This window comes from Phoca vitulina, unplaced genomic scaffold (assembly GCF_004348235.1).
Source record: "Phoca vitulina isolate PV1807 unplaced genomic scaffold, GSC_HSeal_1.0 scaffold3, whole genome shotgun sequence".
Classification (NCBI taxonomy): domain Eukaryota; kingdom Metazoa; phylum Chordata; class Mammalia; order Carnivora; family Phocidae; genus Phoca; species Phoca vitulina.
Window position 1 is genome coordinate 63185181 of NW_022589706.1, and position 24659 is coordinate 63209839.

General features: G+C 37.6%; 1 protein-coding gene across 4 annotated transcripts in view; it reads right to left on the reverse strand.

Moving 5' to 3' along the window:
* The window catches only part of WDFY3 (WD repeat and FYVE domain containing 3), a 234122-nt gene that overhangs the window by 89368 nt on the left and 120095 nt on the right, over positions 1–24659 (reverse strand). For all 4 annotated transcript variants that reach the window (XM_032400715.1, XM_032400713.1, XM_032400714.1 and 1 more), the window contains 12 exons: positions 23899–24076; positions 22891–23105; positions 19942–20054; positions 17474–17705; positions 16176–16276; positions 15815–16033; positions 11654–11835; positions 9486–9717; positions 8008–8168; positions 5934–6045; positions 4009–4199; positions 2657–2809 (listed from right to left, as the gene is read on the reverse strand). In XM_032400715.1, coding sequence (XP_032256606.1) covers positions 2657–2809; positions 4009–4199; positions 5934–6045; positions 8008–8168; positions 9486–9717; positions 11654–11835; positions 15815–16033; positions 16176–16276; positions 17474–17705; positions 19942–20054; positions 22891–23105; positions 23899–24076 — 2089 coding nt within the window. The remainder of the gene's footprint in view (positions 1–2656; positions 2810–4008; positions 4200–5933; positions 6046–8007; positions 8169–9485; positions 9718–11653; positions 11836–15814; positions 16034–16175; positions 16277–17473; positions 17706–19941; positions 20055–22890; positions 23106–23898; positions 24077–24659) is intronic.

Genomic DNA, 24659 nt, shown 5'->3' on the forward strand with positions numbered 1-24659 from the left:
CTCTATCTCTGTTAAATAAATAAATATAAATCTTTAATAAATAAATAAATAAATAAAATGTTGGACACTAATAGCATGAAGGACAGGATGGAAGAAATCGAAGTATATCTTTGAGGTTTTTACACTATGGGTAAAGTGGTATAATATACTTCGAAGACAGACTGAATTGTTATAGATGTCTATTATAAATTCTCGAACAACTACTAAAAAGAAAATGCCTGTAATTCTATTACCATTACCTTACTTATATCTGTCAAGTGCTGTTTTAAAAATAAGGTTGAATTAAAAGTATTTAGAGACTATTATGGTTTGCAGTAATTAGGGATGCTATATAATGCCATAAAGTTAGCAAGGTAATTTAAAATGAAGCCAAAATTTGTCCAGCAACTAAATTTCTGATGATTGTGTATCAGATTTTAATCAGACACCTGAAACTAAAGATAACCCATGATTTAAACGTTTCCATTTCCAGATGAAAACAAAGCCAGGCTTGATTAAGTAGGTCTCCTTAGTACTCCCATAATTCTCTCTACATACCTCTATCTCTGTGCTTTCACAAGTTTTTAATGGTCTATTTATTTGTTCTTCTCTTCTAATGGATTAAACGCCTTGAGGCAAGGACTCTTATTTTCACATCATTAGCACCTAACACAATGCCTGGCTCAAAGACGCTCAATAGGTATTTTCTAAAAGAATGAGAGGTTTGCATATTACAATTTTGAATATCAGGTTAAGAAATGAATACTTTATTGTGTTGGAAGGGAAATCACTGGAAGTTGTGAATGATTAGTATGATTATGCCTTAGAAAGAATGTCAAAAGATCTATGGATAGGTTGAGGAAAGGTGGAAAAAAGTGATAGTTATCCTAATAGGTAAGAGAAGATGATTAGGGCTTGGGCTAGGATATAAAAGTAGAAACAAGAAGGTCAACTACAGGAAATATGGAAGTACAGCCTATAGGACCTAATTTCAGACTGTTTATAAACAGGGAAGAAGAAGAAAGCTGATTTTTCAAATTCAAGCCTCAGTGACTAGGGAAATGGTGGTGTTATTAATAGAAATAGAAGGAAGAACTAATTTGGGGAAGGATGTTAAGTTCAGTTTAGGTGTTGCTGGGACAGAAAAACGGAAATGTTGGGGTGCCTGGGTGGCTCAGTCGTTAAGCATCTGCCTTCAGCTCAGGTCATGATCTCAGGGTCCTGGGATCGAGCCCCGCATTGGGCTCCCTGCTCAGTGGGAAGCCTGCTTCTCCCTCTCCCACTCCCCCTGCTTGTGTTCCCGCTCTCACTGCCTCTCTGTCAAATAAATAAATAAAATCGTAAAAGAAAAAAACAAAACAAAAAAACCCAGAAATGTTGAGCAAGAGATGAGAACTAAGTGTGGAATTCAGATGTCAAGCTAGAGATCAAATTTGGGGCTCAACTTTGTAGAGACGAGGCTGTGGGATGGGGTAGAACCTAAAGGAAAGAAAACAGTAAGAAAAGATAAAGAAATAGGACACGTTTATGGAAAAATAATGAAAATTTCGGAGCCAGAAAATTATGGGGAAAGTAGTAAGAAAGATATAGGAGCCAGGACACTGCTGCCCGAAGGCTAGCAAGAGAAGTCAGGAGCTGCATAAAGGGGGAGACACTGGGACGCCTGGGTGGCTCAATCGGTTAAGTATCTGCCTTCAGCTCAGGTCATGATCCCAGGGTCCTGCGTTGGGCTCCCTTCTCAATGGGGAGTCTGCTTCTCCCTCTCCCTCAGCCCCTACCCCCTGCTCATCTTTCTCTCTCTCAAAAAAAAATAAATAAAATCTTAACCAAAAAAAAAAAAAAAAAAGGAGGGAGATACTGCAGCATCTGCTCCCGAGCTGTGGGTACTGAAGACGGAGTATGGGCCAGGCTGCTAATATGCTTTCAAATAAAGTTCCAGGAGAGCAATTAGGGCATACAGCCTGTTTGTTAGGGATTCAAAATAACTGACAAGACAGAGCTTACAGTAGTCCTGAGGAAGAAGAGCTGCGGCCTAGACATTACAGAGAGCGAACACGTAGTACTAGGCACCAATCTGGGTGGTAGGGATACAGACAAAGACACGACCTCTGCACACATGACGCCTACAGCCCCACAGAGAAGACATACAGATAGAAAGCATAGAGTGTGTGTGTGTGTGTAAAGTATATAGTGAGTACGCAAAGTACTGTGAATGGGAAGTTAAATGGAAAAGGGATATGTGAGATTAAGTGGTACCTTATTATTTAGACAAAATAAATGATAGTTTACTATGCAGCTACTTACTATTAACCATAATTTCAGGTGTAATATAGCTCATATTTATGGAGGAAAAATTTCTATTAGAATTATTTGATGAAAATATGTTTGCCTCTTGCAATGCCAGAGGAAGGAGCAAATTAGCTATAGTTAGATAAATGCCTTACACCATTTCACTTCTATACTACTTGTAAACTGGAATATCCTTGGGGAGAAGAAACCCCATCACTACCCTATTTTTTGTACTTTACTAATGACATTAATAGGAGCATCATAAAATTATAAAATTTAAACACATCCTAGAGACAAAAATTGTTTAATCAAAGTTAACTCTATCAACATACAGAGTAAGAAACGGATTCATTGACTGTATATTACCAGTTAGTGTTCATATACATACTTCAAAATCACAAAGTAGATCCTGGAACGCAGTTGAATTTGGAATAATGGAGGTCTCATGTCCACTATCAACAGTTCCCACCAAGGAAAACGTTAGATGGAGAATGTGGCTGTTAAGGAGGGAACGTTTCTTCTTAAGCAGCATCGCCAGCAACTAAAAGAAAGCAATACCACATGTCCATTGATCAATCATATCACACACACACACACACACACACACGGGAGAACTCTGTGTAAAGCAATTCCTGAGACAGAAAGCTGATTTCTAAATTTATTATAATATAACATTAGAGAAAATCTGAAAACCAGGGTAATCCCATCACTCTATCATTAAAATATCTTCTACATAAACCCTTCCAATTCACATATATTTGTCATCATGTGCATATAATTTTTTACTTTTTCTCCACATAACATTTTATTACAAAGATTTTTCTTCTGCACCATAGTCTTTGTAATTACAATCTGAAAAGGTTGCAATGATGTTCTCTGGAATGGTTATAGAATTATTAGTCATTCTCATAATGTTGGAACATTTAGAGGGTTTGTGTATTTTCACGAAATGTGGTAAGCAATGCCACAATAATCATTTTGAAAGTTTTGTAAAATAACACCAAAATAGTGTGATTAAATCTACAGAAAACAGTATAGTAAAAAGTTTATTCACTACCAATGAAGCGAATGTAAAAGAAGGCATTTACACTTCATCTACACTAAAGGGATTTAATCTTGCTCCAAATACTTGTTTCTCTTCTGACAAATAACTTTCTGCCTAAACCTAGTAGGTTGCGGATACATGAACACTGCCTATTTTTAATCCCAGATGAGTTTTCAGGACTAGCAATGGCACAGGTATTATATAATGGCTCTCACATCCCCTAGATAAGTAAACGGGGACGGGTGGTAAAAGATGACTGTGTGTGGAGGGGAGAGACAAGGAAAGCGAGGAAAGCTCTGGATCTATCACCAATTTGGCAGCCTCTAGAGTAGCTGGCAATGTGACCCTATTTCATTTCACTCTTATTTCCATAGAGAAAAATAACTCCAAACTAGCAAATATATCTGAAATCACTGAATAACTGAAATTACATAGCCTAATTCAAGAGTTTAAGAAGGGAGATTTGATGAGATAGGATAAAAAGTTTGAGCCAAAATAAACAATTCATAATCTCACCTGAAATACATTACTTTTACTAAAAACCAGTGACCTTTAAAGTTTACTTGGATGAAATAATTCTTCCAGAGTTTGAAAAAAATATGAACAATGAAAATTAGAAGTTGTGTTTTTGTTTGGTTTGGTTTGGTTTTTTTAAACGCAAAGAGAAGTGAAGGTGAAGCTTCACGGTAACAAACCTGGTAGCCCTTGATTCTTTCCATTTCTTTGCTGGCTAGTGGGTTACTCTTGACCACACAAACCAGGGCCTTGACTGCTGCATAGAGCCCTTCCACATCAGAAGCCATGGCCACCAGGCCCAGGATGGCTGCCGCTCCGCCAATGTACTGCAAAGTAGTGGCAACAGGCTTAGGGACAAATGTTCTTACTCCTGATTAAGAGACAGTGAAAAATAATTAAATTCCCCATGTTAACAAGAACTGAATAAATCATCTTAAGTATTTAGTTAATTTTAAATTATACTTTAAGAAAAACCACCTCTATCCTAAAACAAGAATTCCCAGAAAAAAAAAAAATTCAAGGTCGAATGTGGAAGGTAATAAATGCTAAGAGCTACACTCAGAGATGAGCTGGGAGTAAAGAAGTGAGTAGAGAAGGGCTGGGGTTTGAGAGCAAGCTCAAAGGTTTTGACTGTGTAGCTTTGGACAACATAAAGGAAAAGTACAGAGACCCTGGGAATGTATTTCTGCGGTGAGTGAGAATGCCTGCCTAGGTACTGTTGGGGAATAAACTTGGGGAGGGCAACAGCACCCTAATTCTGAATTGGGGAATGGGATGTGGATGCCATCCTGGCAAGGACCAAGTATTCCCAAGATAAGCCAAGCAAGGCACATCACTCGCCATTATTCAAAGCTTTTCCTAGTTCCGTAGTCTGAGTAACAGTACATCAGTGACCCCAGAAGAGTATCATCATGTGGAAAGAGAGGACTAGAACTAACTTCATGTCCACTAAAAAAAAACTCGCATCTATGTTCCTAACCTTGCTTTTAAAAAAAAAGGCACAGTTTGAATGTCTGCCTACTAATCAAGATTGAGTTTTCCAAAAATAAAACTAATATGCATTTTATATTTCTATGTGCTTTGCAGTATTCATAATATTTGCATATATTATGGTACTAAATTTTGAAAACTACCTACAAAAGTCATTAGGGCAAACATTGCTAGTTTATAGGTAAGAAAGTTGAAAGAGCTCAAATGTCTGGCATAATGCCACACAGTAAAAGAATAGGAGCTAGAACCTAAATCTTTCAACTCTTCACTCACTGCTCTTTTTACTATACCATGTGCTGCTATATTTTTTGCAAAGGGCATAGAGCAGAGTTCAGTCAATACTCGCTGAACTGAATAAAGAAAAACTACCCTGTGCATGAGCATTAAGAAAACTGTTTTGTCAATGCAATGTGATTAAAGAAGAAAACCAAAGTTAAGATATGTGCACATCACTGAGACAATAAAAATTGCCAAGGATGATAAACATGTAGGATTCTGACCAACAGAACACTAACTTTTTGTTAATCTAAAAGAGAACCAATATTATGTACTGATTTGTACATTAAATATATAATGGCTGGTTCTGAATTTTGGATGACATGACTAGATTATGTCTCAGGACTCTAACCAAAATAAGTCAACTTTTTTAAAGCATACATCAGGTATAAGGCTCTGCAGAACCGTCCACCAGCTTTACCTTTTACTATAGTTGGATTCACTGTTTATATGCCAAAGCTCTTATTTCTAGCTCACTTCCAAACAACAGATGCACTCCTGGTGCCACCACTGCTATACCAAGCCATGCAATTACCACCAATATTTCTAAGTCTTTACATCTATCCCTAAATGCAGTGTGAAATTTATCTTGAAATTACACAGAAGTATGTAGTCGGCACTGATGAGTGCTGACAAAAGAGGGAAAAAGTTCATGGGATTTTTAAAAAGGTTGTATGATTTTTAAAGTTGACTGGAGTCTGAGATTGTTACACTAATCTCTAAATATTACAAGAACACTATAAAATATGAATTTAAACACCTCCCTTCCTGTGAGGAAAGTGAATGCAGAGTTGAAGGCAAATCAAGAAGTTTGAAACAGTAAGATAATCTGACTCACCCAAGTATCCAATCAGAGTAGCCCCAACTGTCCGTGCAGGTCCATTAAGATGTCCTGCTGAATTGTGTATCAATTTCACAGGAGTGGCATTCTCATGGGAGGAAATGCCTAACTGAAGAATAGGAAAGGGAAATAAAATGTAACTATAGAAGAACAATCTGAACATTTTGATTGGAAAAGAAAAAAAAACATGATTAGTAACATTATCATTTCTTTCTCCCCATATCAGAAAATTAAAAACATGGGCATTCATTTTTTAAAAATGCACAAGCTCTTCCAATGGTTAGAAAGTCACAGAAAGTAAGTTAAATACAATCTACTGAGATAAAGATGGGGGGGGGGGGTCTTTGGAAATAGCTTCAGAGGTCTTTCTGAATGAAACTGTCATGGTTTTACAAGTTCTTATCATTTGCTGCCTCACAGTACTTCTGATCAGTGAACATAATATTAGCTTTACTTCATATCCATGTAAACGTCACATAAATTATTCAAGTGTTTATAGATAAAACATGCCTACAGAAAAGAAATGTTAAGTTTTGCACGTGTACACACATATAAACGCATAATGTGCTTTCAAAGCTAACACAATCTTAAGACATCAAACTCTCCTAGTTTTTCTCCTTTCTTGCTGGCTGCTACTCCTCACTGTTTTCTGCTGGTTCTTCATCTCCCCAGCTCCACAGTACTGGATGTCCCAGGTCTCAGTCTGTAACCTTTCTCTTCTCTATCCACACTTCAGTGAAAGCATCTAGTGTTGTGGCTTTAAATACCACCTCTGAACATCCATGGTTCAAACCTCTACTCTGAACTCCAGATTCATATTTCCAAAGGCTCTGAGACCTCCACTAAGATGTCTAATATGCTTTTCAAGTTTTTCCAAAACATAGTTCTCAGAATTCCTCCCCAAACTACTCTTCCTGAAGTTTTCTCCAAATCAGAAAAAGCAACCCTATTTTCCTCCCCGTTAGAGCAAAAAACCTTGGAATTATCCTTGATTCCTTTCTTTCCCTCATGATTCACACCCAATCACCAAAAACTGTTGGCTTATATCTTCAAAATACACCTCAAATCTGATCATTTCTCATCATGGCCATCACCCCAGTTCTCACCACCATCGTCGCTCATATGAATTATTATAAAATTGGTCTTCTTGCTTCTACCTTTGTCTGTCCCCCTTCAGTCTATTCAACAGAGGTCACAGTCATCCTGGCTAACATTTCAGTCATTAGGTCTGGAACCCTATCACGCTCCCCATCTCACTTAGTTTAAGCCAATGCCTCTCCCACTGCCTATAAGCCCTTAGCAGTCCAGTCCCCATCACCTATTTGAGTTCCTCCCTTACTACCCAGGTCTTCTCTCACTTGCTCTGCAGTAGACATGGACCTTCCTCAGGACCTCAGCACTTACACCACTGGGACAACCCCCCCACCCTGTGCCGGGCCCGTATCCCATTCTGCGTATTCTCATGGCTTACTGCCTCACCTCTTTCAACTCTTCTCCAATTTCACCTTCACAGTGAGGCTTCCTCTGACCATCCTATTTAACACACTATAAGCTGATGGCTTTCTCCTTCCTTGCTTTATTTTTCTGCAGAGCACTCTTTGCCTTTGAACATGACCTATGATTAGGTTATTTCTTTAGTTATTATCATCTGTCTCTTCCTCTGCAATGTAAGAGCCATAAAGGCGGGAATTTTCTCTATATCCACTGCTGTGACCTAAGCAAGATGGTACCTGGCATATAGTAGCTGATCCAGAAAAAAGTTAAGTTATAGCCTTAAGAAGAGCAATTGTTTTCTTTCGTTTTCTGCAGTTCAATTTCTTAATTCCGATGAAAAAAAAAAAGAACGAATATAAATCATGCACAGAGAAGGAAATTCTCACTTTTCCAAATTAAGTTAAATATCTAATTATGTTTTGGCTTAAATCCAAAGCCAAATAAAACAAATATAAGCAATACAGGAAAGGCACTGTTTTCAGTGCCTATTCCTACTTGGGTGGTCCCCGTAACAATGCTCTGAAACACTGTTCCCGGGAGAACCCGCCACAGCTTCCCGGGGAATCATCCTGCTTACCTGCTTAGCAATGGCTTTGCTGTCCAACTTGTTGTACACTTTCCGGATTCTTGCCACCGTTAGGGAAGACACCGAGAGTGCATAGAGGCCAAAGGACACCTTTTCTTCTGGCACTAATGACACAGGAGATGGGACTACGCCTTCAGACTTTGCATCTTTACCTTCAAACGAAGAATGATCCTTTTCAAAATCGTATGTCTCCTTATCCTAACACAGATTTTTTATTCTATCATTTTTAAGTGGGTAAACTCAAAAATCTTTTAAAGTGGAGCATGAGAACTAAATTTAAAAACTGTTTTATTTAAATTTTCAGCTCTTCATTTATTTCTTCTCAGAAAATAGAGAAAACCACCTAGTCGTAGACCTTTACATTCCAAGTTTTATTCTTAAAATGGGCTTTACAAATAGCATAATGTAAAGGAAACGAGTTTTAACTGTTAGCAAAGAAATCACACATTTCTCCCCTTAGGATCAAAGGAGAAAGAGCATGAACATGAGTGGAATGCCTATATGTTTTGTAACACTAGGTCTCCTCTCCAGTGAGAGCCCCCATATGTGCTTCTCTATATTCTTCTAAACAACATAGCAGAGTAGTTAAGAATACAAGTTTCGGAGCTAGATGGCTTAAGTGTGAATTACGAGTGAAAGAGGGGCTCCTGGGTGGCTCAGTTGGCTAAGCATCTGCCTTTGGCTCAGGACACGATTTCAGGGTCCTGGGATCCAGTCCCGCATCAGGCTCCCTGCTCAGCAGGAAGCCTGCTCCTCCCTTTCCCTTTCCCTTTATTTATTTGCGTTCTCTCTCAAATAAATAAATAAAATCTTAAAAAAGAAAAAAAACATGAGTGAAAGACAAATTACTTAGCTACAGGATTATCATCATTTACACCACACTTGTCCTAACTCTTCTGAGAACTTCAGGAGAATGAGAACAAGAGGATGGAGAACATCACTTGGAAAGAGTACTACTTACATCAGTTCCTTTGACTCTAAATTTCTTTTGGGAAAAAGGATAATAAGAAGTGGACTCTAGGAGTAAAGGGATGAGGAAAACTGATGTTAATTCATCTAACCTGAAAAATATATGTGTGTGTGTGTTTTCTGGAAACATCTTTCCTTCCTCCAACCAGAGTAGATACACTTTAAGATGCTTATTTAATAAGAGAAATTATAGAAAGAGAAGAAAGTTGTGGTTAGACTCTTAGAGAGCATACATATCTTGGAGCCAATCAGAGAAACTAGAAAATTAGTGACAGGGCATGAAGACAAAACTCAGGAAAGTACAGCACAATCAGTGGAGAGCATTTGGACTAGGAGTGAGTGGTCAATAGTATCACACTGAAGAAGAGTGAAGGAAAAGGCTCTTTTTATAAGATGAACACAATGTACAACCCCCTCCACACCCTATCTACAAATGCGTATATACACTTATTCATGGATCTACGTGGCAGGAGCTAAGTTTTATACATTAAGTTACTCACATGGCATACATACGGCCTGAAAACTTCCAACATAATTTGGTCCTAGTTCATAAATGGTAGTAACATTTGAAGGAGGTAAAACTTCTTCCAGAAAATGCGTGGGTCCCAGGCGCCAAACCAATGAAGCAATTTGGCGTTGGGCAGGTGGAGTGCCAACGTACGCATAGACTGTGCTGACCACAGGGGGGTTAGCAGAACCTGAACCCCCAGGAGTACTGTGAACATAATGCAGCTGTAAAACAAATGAAAGCAAATGTATGAGATAGAACCAAAAATCCCCCACTTTCACCAGGAAAATAAACCACTTTTTGTGTATAGTTTCAGTATCCTAAAGTCATGCAACTTTACAAATGTACAAAAGCAGCTGGATTAAAAAATATGAGGGCAGGCCAAGATTCTGGAATGTGATGTGGAAGATGGAAATTTGTTATTGTCCAACTCTCTGATAAACTATCTAATGTAAGAAAGGGAAACAATCAGATAGAGGGATTCTGTTACTATCAGGTTGGTTTGCATATCAAATTAATGATGCTTCTATGAAATTTTTGGGTTGATATAAAAACAGAGCTCTCCACCTATGGAATTCAAATAGTCTTGAAATTAGTTATGTCACCAATGTGAGTCTGTCAAAATTCATGAGAAGTGTTTTATACTGGGTCAAGTGCCATAAAAGTTACGAAATTTTTGGTTTGATATAAAAACAGAGCTTTCCACCTATGGAATTCAAGTAGTCTTGAAATTAGTTATGTCACCAATGTGAGTCTGTCAAAATTATATTCATGAGAAGTGTTTTATATTGGGTCAAGTGCTATAAAAGTTATAAAATTTAACAGCTATTATGTAATTTATACACCCATGATCTCAATGTAAAATACATTCTCAGATTTGAAATTACACTAGTGTTTACTGACAAGGTACAAAACTATCATTTAATTCATTCATAATAAATATGTGATTAGAGTATAAGAGAGAATGAAGTCAAGTTGTTTCTTGTGGTAGAGGCCGCTTCTATCACTTGATGGTATGAAGGATGTTTTGTGGTACCACTGTCCTGGCTTCAGATTACATCTATCACTCCACAGATTACAGAACAGTTCCTTAAGAGTGTGAGTGTGCAGACCACCACGCGGCCTGAAGGTGGTTTCACGAGACCACTGACTCTTCACAGGTACAGTGATGATAATGATGTAAATGTATCAATAATAAATCTACCTCTCAATTCTAGAAGCTGAGGACATTTTTATTTTAAATAATACTAAAAATAACAAAGGAGCAACCTACTAGAGAATCCACAAGCCCATTCCAAATGCAATCATGTGTACAAAAGAAACAATGACTATTCCCACAGAGTGCATTTTAGTGTTTATCTTACTGAAACACAATGTCACAATAAAGTATCATTAACAGGAAATGCATTCAAGGAAGCTGCCGATTTCACTGTTTTTTAAACTTTAATTCACACAAAAGGACAAACTTTGCTTTTGTTGCTTCTTTCAAGACATAATCTCTATAAAAATGGATACTATCTTTTAGATAGCTAAAGCATTTTAACAGCTTGCTACCTGAGTTCTGTCTGAAGTAACTAGAGGCATTCATCCTGATACAAAAAAGGAACTTCCGATTCTTTACTGGTTATTTCAACTCTCTTGCCGCTCTTCTGAATACCATATACCTATATCTAGAGTAATATTTATACACTCATTCATTCAGCAAACAGTAATGGAACACCTACTCTTATTATCAGGGACTAACTGGGTGATCTGAAAACAAATTTGGATGAACAAAAACAATTCCAGCTCTAAAGGAATATAGAGTCTACTGGAATGCATAACAACAAATGAAGTGACAAAAGAGTGTGCTCATAGATTATTTAGGCATCTTTCAACTGGTTTTTCTGTTGTGAAAAATCACTTAAGCAAACTGGCTCAAGCGCTGACATATTCACTAACTTCTTTAGTACTCTGTAACCCCTTCTTTCTCTTCTCTAATCAAGTGATAGGAATTAGCCAGCCACATGACTCTTAAACATATTTTTCAAATGGGTAATAAGGGTCAATTTGAAATTAAGACAGCAATTTAAAATATATCCCTGCCAACACCCCCCCGCCCCCAACACACACAACTCTCTTGTAAAGCAGGTTAAGACTTCCAAGCACAAGTATGCTTACCTTCACAGTGTTAACAAGCTGTCCATCAATATAGAGGGCTGCAGTACTGTTTTTCAGCATGCCTTTGCTCATCACCAAAACCAGATGATGCCATTGTCCCTCAATTATAAGTTCTCCACATCGAAAGCGGGCACAGCATGGCAGAATCTCATAAAAAGAGGATTCTTCACTAAAATCATCAACTAAAATAAAAGCGCAGAAAGAAAAAACTCAACATCCTCATTCTAACAATTATTCATATCTACATCTTGACTTTATGTTAAAATAATAATGATGATTTAAATGAAAATGCCCTATTCATTCAATAACTTTATCTGTAGCAAGAAGTAAAACCTGGAATGTATTTTGCTTTCTTCTGCTCAATATATAATCAAATAAAATTATAATAGTTGATAAAATACAAAATAAATAGACAATAAAGTTACAAGAGACAACAAAAAGAGACTAGTTGATTATTATCTGTCATGATCTGTTATGAAAGCTCTTTTGAAATTCTCATTTGCCATGCATTTGATTACAGCATTGTAATCAAACTGGTTAGAAAATTGGTTAGAAAATTAAAAATTTTACTCTTGCTATATGCTCTCTTCAAGGACACAAAGAGCCAACTATATGTTCTCAGTTTGTGGTTGTACTGCCCCTGACCCTTGCCTGATGATAGCTGGTAGTAAGGGGGTAATTTATGGAATGGAAAGGTTTGTTATATTAGTTTCAGGTGTACAAAAGAGTGAGATTCAACAATTCTGTACATTACTCAGTGCTCATCATGATAAGTGTACTCTTAATCCCCTTTACCTATTTCAGCCATGCCCCCACCCACCTCCCCTCTGGTAACCATCAGTTTGTTCTCTATAGTTAAGAACCTGTTTCTTGGTTTGTCTCTCTTTCTCTCTCTTTTTCCCCCTTTGCTTCTTTTGTTTTGTTTCTTAAGTTCCACATATGAAGGAAATCATATGGTATTTGTCTTTCTCTGGCTGACTCATTTCACTTAGCATAATGCCCTCTAGTTCCAACCATGTTGTTGCAAATGGCAAGATATCATTCTTTTCTACTGGTAATAGTCCATTGTATATACACATATACCACCTCTTTTTTACCCATTCATCTATTGATGGACACCTGGGTTGCTTCCATATCTTGGCTATTGTAAATAATGCTGCAATAAACATAGGGGTGCATATATCATTTGAAATAATGTTTTTGTGTTCTTTTCATAAATAACTCAGTAGTGGAATTACCGGATCATACAGTAATTTTATTTTTAAGTTTTTTGAGGAAACTTTATACTGTTTTCCACAGTGGCTACATGGAAAGGTGTTTTGGTTCAAGTTTCCTGTTTCACCAGACAACTCTGATTATTTCCTAACATTCTGCAATCACTTCCTGACTCTCATCTGGCTTCTCTCTGCTACCCAGTATGTTGCCTGATCATGCTAGGAAATAATGGGTCAGTATTAATTCAGAGGCGCCTGGGTGGCTCAGTCGTTAAGCATCTGCCTTTGACTCAGGTCATGATCCCAGGGTCCTGGGATGGAGCCCCACATGGGGCTCCCTGATTGGCGGGAAGCCTGCTTCTCCCTCTCCCACGCCCCCTGCTTATGTTCCTGCTCTCCCTACTCTCTGTCAAATAAATAAAATCTTTTAAAAAAATATTAATTCAATCTTAATGTTAAGCTAATTAAAAATTAATTTAACTTTTCTAAACATTCAAGAAGGGGTGAGATAACAGTGTATATATCCGATGTTAAAAATTCCTCCACCCATCCACCCCCAAAAAATTTTTTACAAGAGCTAATCTGTAACCATGTAACTTAAAGCAGACCCACCATTTTTCAGGATAAGCACATACAAGTAAATACACTAAAAGTTAAAAGTTTAAATTATATGAAGAAAGAATTACAAATAAAATACTAACATATGTTTTTCGAATCTTAAAGTATCAACATATACTGAAATGCCAAGATTTTAAAATGATAATACAAAATATACATCCATTGATGAGTTAAGAAATACAGAATCTTATCAACTGGTGACCTAATATAGGAACAGAACTGAAGAAACTAGGTGAAAAGCAGGGTCAAACAGCTTTGAAAGGTCTAGTGTATGGACCAAAGGATGTGAAAGAAAAGATCAAAAGTATGGGCAAAACTAGGAACTCTTCCCTCTCCTGTTCATAGACTGAATCTTCTCCAGAACTGTAGAAGATTTTACGGAGTTTCACATTCTGATTCAGGCTGAGACTAAGCCATATCCAGCATTCAGTGGTATGTCAGGATATCTTGGTGAGCCAACTGGTTTCGGACAACTCTTAATTAGCTACGTGTCTTAAAGGGCTGCAGCTATTCAGAGGATGGATCCTTGTAGTAGTAACATCATCTATAACTAATGTATCTGTTACTGTAATTCATAGTGATATATGGATTACAGTAGTCTTGTAAATTACATTTCATGAAAATGATAGTTATTAGAAAACATTTTCCTAGTTTAATGAAATATCCCTAGATCCATTCTTAAACTTTTCCATTAAATTCTATCCTTTTTCCTCTCCATTATTATTCACTTTTCTCATTATTTCCCTTTCAAGACATCCATATTTATTTTCCTTTTCTTCTCATTCATTCATTCATTCATTCATACTTTTACATTATATTTTAAGTGTTTTAAGTAGCAGAGCTGCCCAGATTACCAAGGTAATAAATCAGATCATGTGTAGGAGCACATAGTTCTACTTCTCTCTTTGTCTAGACAAAGACAAAAACAAAGAGTTAAAATCTTGGAAGTCCAGATCGGTGATAAAAAAAACTGAATAATATCTATGACAGCGGGCATAAGAAGAAGGGAAGATTCAAGAAATATGAAGGAAGCATAATTCAGTAAGATTTAGTGGAAGGGGTGGTATTATCAAGGTAGACTTGAGGTTTTTAGCTAGGCTGACTGGTGGTGGGGGTGTCATTTACCAAGACAGTTAAAGAGAAAGAGATGCAGGTTTTATAAAGAAGAAACATTACAGTTTGAGTTGTTTACAGAAAGACTATTCATATGAAGATGTCTAATTTGCATTTAAAATATGAGGAGAAAGCATGGGACACAAAAAAACAAAAAAAATTTAATTTTGGAATCCCTGGGATTAAAAAGACCTAAAGCTAACAAAGATAGGTTGTTGTTTTTTTTCCTCACGAAGAGAAGTTTGAATACAACGACTAAAGATGAAACCCTGGGTGGAAAAGAAAGCTGTTGAAGCAAGTTGCAAAAGAGAGGTCAGAGATGTAGGGCAAGAATGAGTGGGTCTCCCAAACAGCAAGACTGAAGACCAGTTTGATTAGGAGGAAAACATCAACAGGATCAAAGGGAGTGTCCTAGGAAGAATTTTAAAGCAGTTATACTGCTTACTCTGTCCTAGTCATAAAGAATACTAAGAAAAGAGGCCTTACAATCTAACTGAGCTAACATTCAAATTAATATTTGAATACTAACCACATGTGAAGCAATACGTGGTATTATTTGGTCAGTTAAAAGATAAATTTAGAAGACAATAAAGAAGAGGTGTATTTATGTTACAAATGCTTATATTCAGAGCAAAGAACATTCAGTAAACTGAGATTTATATTTTCTGTTATTCACATCATTTAGGAAGATCCTCACGAATGTCTTGTGTTTGAACCTCTACTGGATAGCAATGTAACATTATGGCATGTTGGAGAGAATTAGGAAATTAAGATTATTAAATGGTATGTATTAAGCCTCGAAGGTAAGTGATGGATAAAGTAATTAATATGTTATTGTGTCTAGCACAGAGTGGCACATATGGTAGGCAGGTGCTCGATGAATATTCATTAGTTAAGCAGAATTCGTGGCCAATGAAAATCCTTACTAAAATATATCAAACAAGCAATCTGCTTTCCTAGCAAAAGCTGTGATTTCTTGGCAAGTAGAAATGAATCCTTATTTTAGGAATTCTTTCCATTGTTTTCTATCTAAGTCTCTTTTGAAAGTGCCTTAAAATTCACTGGTAAACAATATTCAACATTTCATAACCTGTTCTATTCTATAATAATTTAAATTGGAAAAGAATTACCAGCTGGACTTTAAGGATGACTATTATAGTGAAACTTAATACTTTTAATTATCACAAGAAGCAAAAAGAAACAGACAGATACTGACCATAGTTTTGGAGTAGTTCCTCTTTGGTGGAAACAATCAGAGATCGGTCTTTTGCTGACAGAACGATGGCAAGGCACACGTAATGCTGCTCAGAAGAATTTGCTCGGCGCACAACAGTAAGAAGTCTGACAGGGTGGTTATTTGGAGGAGAACTAAAATGTTCAATACAGAACCAGCTAGAGTAGCTTAAGCCAGATGGAGGAGGGAAGAATCTTTCACCTAAAATAAAAATTGAAAAGTAACAATGAAAGAGTTGTGTGGACTGATATTTACATTTAAAAAAGAAGGCAATAAACTCTAAATAAAATAATAATCTACTAAAAAAGAAAGAATCTCATGAGCAAAGAAAGTTACTATTTACCAGAACCGATGCCGCTGACCACGGCCCCATCAGTAAGACCTGTTGTGACGGCATTGTTTGTAGGAGCATTATGAGGGGCCAGACTGGGCAGAAACAGGCAGCTATCAGAGAAAAGACAATGTACACATTAGAGATCAACTGTTTTCTTCTGCCACTACGCACTTACCATCGTGGAATAAACTGCCATCATTTATGGGTAACTAGAGCAAAGAGATCATGGAATAAACCTGGGTGCCTAACAAAGTCCTTCCCTTCTTGTAATTATGTAAGAGTGCAGAGAGATATACTTTAAAAATCTCCAGTGGCATAATTTTTATTTTAAATCTTTTAAAAAATCAAAGTATAGGCCACATATGGTAAAATGCACCAATGTATAACCCTGTTCAAGACACTGGAACATCTCATCACTGCAGAAAAATTCCCTTGGGCCCCTTTCCAGTGAGCTGTTTTCCTCTGTGCTGATGAGTTCTGACTATTCCATAATATGTTTTAATCCACCATTCAGTAATAACACATGACAATGTTCTTAAAATACAATTTACAGATTTAGATTGATGTATGAGAATCCCACAGACAACCAGTATAGACATAGATCTATAGTATTAGCATTTCTGTCCATTTTGAGGCTAGTGGATTTTATAAATTCTTCTAGATTCTCTATAGATTTATTGTTGCTTCTGCTTCTATAGCATTTTCTGCCACTTGAAATTATTTACTCATCTGATGTGATAGTCACCCAGTATTTATAATGTATATGGTACTAAGGTACTAAGTTAGGTAATTTCGGGGGGAAGGATGATGATGAGTAAACCCAACAGTTTTTAAATCTAATTTTAATTTGCATGTTATTTATAAATTTATTGTACTAAATCAGAGGTGGCAAACATTTTCTGAGAGGGCCAAACCATAAATATTTCACGCTTTGCAGACCAGAGTCTCTGTCATGACTACTCAACTTTGCCATTCTAGCACGAAAGCAGCCACAGACAACACATACATAATTGAGTGTGGCTGTGTTAAAATAAAACTTTATTTGCCAAAAAATAAAATAAAATTACAAAAAAAATTTGGACCATGGGTCTTAGATTCCAGACTCCTATAACATAGCAACTTATTTAATATAATAATTTCAAATTAAATCTAAAAGCCTTAAAATAACATGCTCAAAGAACTCAATCATTTCAGAATATATAGTATATCTTAACAAAGTATATTTAAAACCAAAGATCTATTTGTCAAAGGCAAGTAGGAGGCATAAAATCATATAATAAGGCTTGGCTACCTTACAAATTCCTTACCCAAACCCTTCAAGGGATGTGTCAAATTCAACAAAAGCTGGAGTAACTGATGACCCATGAAGTCTGATGTCATGTGGGGTTGTCATGGAGACCAGACACTTCACCCTAGTTAGAGGTACAGTACTTCCTTCTGCAGATTTTACCAGGCTCTTGCTTATCCGATAATGGTTATCTTCATGTAAGCTGAAAACATTATCAGAACCCAGACCTTCCATAGATGTGATCATACTACCTGTAAGTCAAAGAAAAGCTCTTGGGAAAAATATCATGTAGATTTCTAAAATAATGACTTTATGCAAAGCAGACTTACTTTTAAATACCACTCTTGAGTTTCAATATATAATAATTTTATGATTAAACCCTAAAGCTATTATCCAGTTTTAATGTACTTTATGTTCATTTTTAAACTTAAATAGCATGTGTTTTCTTTTTTACTTATAACTAAAGTCATAAACACTTTGCAGAAATGTTGGCTACTACAGGGTACAAATAATAAGAATCACAAGTAACCACTATCCAAGCCACAGTTACAATGTAATTTAATCATAAATTATAGATAATGATGTTTCTAAAAAGCCAGATTATACTTTTCACAAAATAATTTATTATCTCTGAGAAGAAAGCAAAATATTCTAGAAGAATTAGAAAGAAACAGGTCACCTTTATCATAAAAATAATCAGATAAATAGCAAATACTTGCTTCTCTTCCATTTTCTCCTTACTTTTAACTTTTCCCTTACAATTATTATAATTAAATATGTAATCACCAAAGTACTTGAATTAAAAAATTCCTATATGCATGTAAATGGTAATAATTTCAAGAATAAAAAGACAAATTTTAAACTGGTCTATTTTTCAGGAATACATTACAAATGTAAAGAATGGAGAAAATATCCCCTCTCGAGATAAACTACATAAATATATAATTGTTTTCTCTCTTAAATGTCCTATGCATTCAGGCAACCATAAAAATATTTCGATCTTCTCTTAGAGAAAGGAACTATTTTTGTTTCTCTTCTTTGCAAAGGAAATCACAATCCAATTCTAAGGAACTGTGTTAAGTACAAAATCAACAATAACAAAAGAATATAGACATCTAGGGGAGGTATACTGACAGATATGAAGAACTGCAATACTTTGTTTTCCAGTAAAACTGTACTGGAACTCAAAAGATCTTAGTTTCCAAAACATAGTATTCACTAATCACTGATGATAATTTGCAGGAGAAAAAACTAAGACGGAAAGAACAGGCGGAGGTTGCTTAACCTTTTGGATTCTCACCTGAAAGAACAAGGAGATGCACGACACGATCACTACATCCTTTCAGGGCAGCTGTTCTACTTTTCTAAGTTTTATTCTTTCCTGCTTTGCTAGTAAGGGTGACTTCAATCCATCAAAACAAATGCCTATCACTGTGGCTCACAATTACACAAAACGAAGTGTAAAGAAAAAAACCCCAACAAACCCAGAGAATTCGCACTAGCAGGAGGCCCAGTGCCACGCAGCTCTCTCCTGAGGGCGTGCTTGTCCATGGCTCGGACGGAGCCCGTCGCCTCTCAGGGGTCCCTGCCAGACTGGTAGGCAGTGCCCGTGCTCTCTGCCAGTCGTCAGGCATCATCCCAGCAGCCTGACGCGCAAACTGCTCTTCGGGGCTCCTCTCAGCAACGCTACCACACACCTGTGTCTACGAGAGGGCCCTCTGCTGCTACTGGCAGGTCCTTCTCGGTCCTCTCTGTACTAGTGCTTGCCAGCGTCCTGGGGGGTGTCCAGGTCCACAGGAGCCACCCATCCAACACCTCACTTCGAGCTCTAGGATCATCTTTCACTCTACCTCACTCCAGAGCCACGATCTGGGCATGGTCCTTCCTTCCGCGTGTTTCCCTGCTCCAGTTTGGATTGCCATTCTTCTCCCCACCCCCATTCCTCCCTTTCTCTCACCACATTTGCTTTCTGGCCTAGCCACTATTCTCCAGTCCAGGGACCTATCCCTTTTCTCCCGGCCTATCACTAGCTGCTTGGTTTCACTTCTTTTCCTTTCCAGCCTGTCCTTCTCGGTGTAGCTCTTCATCTACTTTTATCAGTATTTTTAATCTCCTGTCCTCCACGTCCTCTTGCAGCAGCTGTCCTGCAAGCCCACGGCCTGTTAACCACTCTAGTTCAGGCAGCAAAGGCGACTTGAGGAAGGCAAAGAAATAACGAATCCTCTAAGAGAGATCGCCCCTTCCAAGCCAAGTGTTACTCCGCACGTAATTCTCATCTCCTGTGGATCCTGCTTACATCAGTGATTTCTTTCCCACCCCCATTGGCCCTCTTCTTCAGTCAGCCAACCAGATTTTATGTTTCCTCATTTAAATAATGACAATCCCTTTCCTTTCTTTCACAGTAAAACTTCTTGAAATAATATTCATCCCCTACGTGATTTTCATATACACAATAACCAAAAAAGGGAATTTGAAAGGTCAACTTACTTCTCATCTCTGGCTCATAACTCAGTGAACTTGGTTTGTGGACCCTATATTGTTTCAGCAGTTTTTTGTCCCAGGCACCACAATTTAATGGACTTGCCAAACGCAAAAACTCCCTGAAGAAGAGACAAAGCAGTTATTCCTTGATTGGGAACATTACAGAACTCATAAACTAAACACACAAAATATGGGGTCTCATGAATTATATAACAGACGACTTAAAAATACAAAAGCAATCGAAACGGTTATTATAAAATAATAATACAATGTTAATTTTACATTTGAATTACCTAGCACTGAAAAGAGAACAGAATATTGTGAAGGACTAAAAAATGAAACTGGGGAGCATTTTCTTTTAAAACGTGATGTACAAAAATTGAATTGTCTAGGAGTTACACAAATAGGAGTCCTTCATATCCAGTCATTTATGGCATCATGTAAAAGGGGGAAAAAAAAAAAAAAAGAATACTTCTCTGAATTTTCAACTCCCTATAGCAGAAAAAAAAATTTTAAGTTAGGTACCCTTTGCCAGTTTTTCATGTAGCGTACAATATATGATTAGTTTATAACCTTACAGCCTATGGCTCATCAACAACTCTGGTATCTGTACTCTATCATGAGACGTTTTGTTCTGAAAATTCATTCACTGTGAAAACTGAGCACGTGCAAATAGTTGGTCTACATTGCTTACTGTTTACCTCAGTAGACAGTATAAGCTATTTAATAAAATAATTGTATTAAGTATGAGATAATCTGTCTCATTCACTCTCTCTATTTTGAAAGTAGATTACCAAAATTAATCAGGGGAAAATCTCCATGCTATTTACAACATTTTAGGTTTCTGAATATATCCATAAGATGATGGACAAAGTGGGTAGGGATGGTCTCTTTCATCTTGGTATTGTCAAGGACTAGTACACACTGCCTGATACAATACTGTTTAATGTTTATTGCATGGTTTATTCTTAATCTACCATTATTTGGAGCCAGTTAAAAAATATAAGTCACAAATAAAGGCCAACCATTTTTAAGAAAGTTCCCAAAAGCTATATAAGAGGAGTACTTCAGCAGAAAAGAAAATCATCTCATAAAAAGAGCTGCTTATATCTGAAAGTGATGAGATACAGGAGTATATTTTTGTAAGGAGGGACAAGATGACTTATACATTAAATCTGTTTGGCAAGGTAATCTCAAGGAAAGGATTTTTATTTATTTATTTATTTATAAATAAGTAGAGGGGGGGAATGGAGGGGCAAAGGGAGAAAGAGAATCTTTTTTATTATTATTATGTTATGTTAATCACCATACATTACATCATTAGTTTTTGATGTACTGTTCCATGATTTGTTGTTTGCATATAACACCCAGTGCTCCATGCAGAACGTGCCCTCCTTAATACCCATCACTAGGCTAACCCATCCCCCCACCCCCCTAGAACCCTCAGTTTGTTTCTCAGAGTCCATAGTCTCTCATGGTTTGTCTCCCCCTCCAATTTCCCCCCCTTCATTCTTCCCTTCCTGCTATCTTCTTCTTTTTTTTTTTTTTTTTAACATATAATGTATTATTTGTTTCAGAGGTACAGGTCTGTGATTCAACAGTCTTACACAATTCACAGTGCTCACCATAGCACATACCCGCCCCAATGTCTATCACCCAACCACCCCATCCATCCCACCCCTGACCACTCCAGCAACCCTCAGTTTGTTTCCTGAGATTAAGAATTCCTCATATCAGTGAGGTCATATGATATATGTCTTTCTCTGATTGACTTATTTCGCTCAGCATAATACCCTCCAGTTCCATCCACGTCGTTGCAAATGGCAAGGTTTCATTCCTTTTGATGGCTGCATAATATTCCATTGTATATATATACACCACATCTTCTTTATCCATTCATCTGTCGATGGACATCTTGACTCTTTCCACAGGAGAAAGAGAATCTTAAGCAAGCTCCACACCCAGCGTGGAGCCTGACGCAGGGCACAATCTTACAACTCTGGGACCAGGACCTGAGCCCAAATCAAGAGTTGGATGCCACCCAGATGCCCCTCAAGGAAAGTATTTTTTTTAAAGGGTTTTATCCCTAGGAGCACCTGGGTGGCTCACTTGGGTTAAGCGGCCAACTCATAGTTTCAGCTCAGGTCATGATCTCAGGGTTCTGGGATCCTGCCTCGCGTCAGGCTCTGCGCTCAGCAGGGAATCTGCTGGAGATTCTCTCTCTTCCTCTCCCTCTGCCCCTCCCCCTGAGCGTGCACTCTCTCTCTCTAATAAACAAATAAATCTTTAAAAAAATAAATAAAGGGTTTTATCCCTAAAACACAGAGGACCGTTTCTCTTGCATTACCAAGATTTAAATATATATATTTCTTGAATGGTTAAACTGTAGAAGGTATATTCATACCATAGAATACTACTCAGCATTCAAAAGAAACTACTGAAACGTAGTAACAATTTGGATGCATGTCCAAGGCATTACAGAAAGTGAAAAAAAGTCAATCTTCAAAGGTCATATACTATATGATTTCTTTTATATAACATTCTCAAAGTCACAAAATTATGGCGATGGAGCAGAGATTCATGGTTTCCAGGGTTTAGGAATGGTGGCGGCTAGGGGAGTGGATGTGACAATAAAGGAGTAGCAGCACTAGGCGATCTCTGTGACATCCTGATTGTGAAATCTACACATGCGGTAAATAACAGGAACTATAGCATACAAGGATACATTGTAACAACATCAGTAGTTTTCAGGTTGTATTACTGTTACATAAAATGTAACCACTGGAAGAAACTGGGTGAAGGGGACACAGAACCTCTCTGACCTATCTTTACAACTTTCTCTAAATCTGTAAGTATTTTAAAATAAAAACATTTAAAAAGTATTTCTTAAGAGACTCTAGGAACTGCCCTTACTCACTGGGGCTTACTCAGCTGTGAAGAAGAGAACACACTGACCTCAGCACCATGGGCTCCAGGGCCTGGGAGGCCAGCCGCTCAAACATGCGCTGCAGGGGCGGGTGCAGTGCATGCTCCTCGTCAGCCAGCGCCGCGCTACACCGCTGCAGCAGCCGTGCGTGGAGACCCGCTTCACACATGACCTGCTGGTTTCTCTCCGTGTGCACCAGGGATTGTAAAATAGTTGCCACAGCGAGTTGAAGGTCCAGAGCATGCTAAAGTTAAAGAAATCCATGCCACCAGGGCATTCTTAGTAAGAAAGGGGAGCGTTCTCTCCATGTGAAGCACACCTTTTAATAGGAGCTCTCTACGCATTTCAGATGACCTGCAGATGAGTTCAGAAGCTGACTGGGAGTGACACAGCCACTCCAGAACTGAGCTAGGCAAACGTTTCCTATCCTCATCTTGCTGGAAGCATACCCAGTGGACTCCACTCTCTTCTAAGTCTTCTGTATTAAATGGCTATATAATGAATAGTATTTTAATTTTTGTAGAAACAGTGAATGCAAGGTCTTTTACATGATCGGTAAAGCACCGGTTTAAAGGAAAGCCTATCATTTACATTTGTGACCCTTTAGGCCTTAGAGGCCATATACACCATTTTAACAAATTAATCACCAAAGCTCCAATTCACCCAAACTCTTGAGTGCTACAAGTCAGAACAGATAAATAGTCTCAAAGTGGTATCTTCAGTCACTTTTCTTCCTGTACTATTTATTAATAATTTCCACTGCTGAGCAGGATTTATAAGGAGAAAGAGAATTACTTTAGCACCTGTCTTGGATGCATTTGTGACAGATGAACTGTATTCTAAAACACACATATCTATCGCATTAAGAAAGTTAAGACCCAAATAAAAACCTATTTTTTCATTTCCTACTTTAGTAGGTGATATAGAATGGTTCCCTATCAGTCTGTCTTTCTGGGCCCCACTTCCTTGATTATACAGTCATATTCATGTCTCTTCACTTATTAAAGATGGAGAGGAGCTAACATGTCCAAGCTTACTTCTGGCTGTGTCACTGACCCAACAGAGGCCAGCAGGTCCAGCATAGCAAGCATGGCTCCAGGATGGATGATGACAGCATCAGAACTCTGGAGAGATGTCGTTGTCACATGTAGTTTCAGGTCAGTGACATTTTTAGGAGGGTAAACAGGGGGCGTTGAAACAGAATGATATGCATGCCTGTAAAAAAGAAAGAAGGGTAATTTAGCATAAAATTCCAATCAAATCCTCCTGTTCAATTTCTTCATCTTTTGTTACCTTTATCCACTGACAAGCAAAAATCTTTGCAATTCAAGGTTGGGTTACAAAACACTTTAAGGCTGGGATATAAAAGATTCTTAGTGAGTCATGTATAAACGATTTAACTATTAATTCTTCTACGGTCTGATACGTCTTTACCATGTGTTATCTCGATTGTTTCATTTAAGAAGGGCGCATGACGACTAAAGTTAAGACTGCTCTCTGGTATATTTGAAAGCTGCTAAGAGAGTAGATCTTAAAAGTTCTCATTACAAGGAAAGTATTTTTTGTCTTATATCTGTATGAAATCATGGATTTTAAAAATTTTTTAAGATTTTATTTGTCAGAGAGAGAGTGAGCGAGCACACAAGCAGGGGGAGTGGCAGGCCGAGGGAGAAGCAGGCTCCCCACTGAACAGAGAGCCTGACGCAGGACTTGATCCCAGGACCCTAGGAGCATGACCTGAGCCGAAGGCAAATGCTTATTTAACTAACTGAGCCACCCAGGCGCCCCATGAATTTTT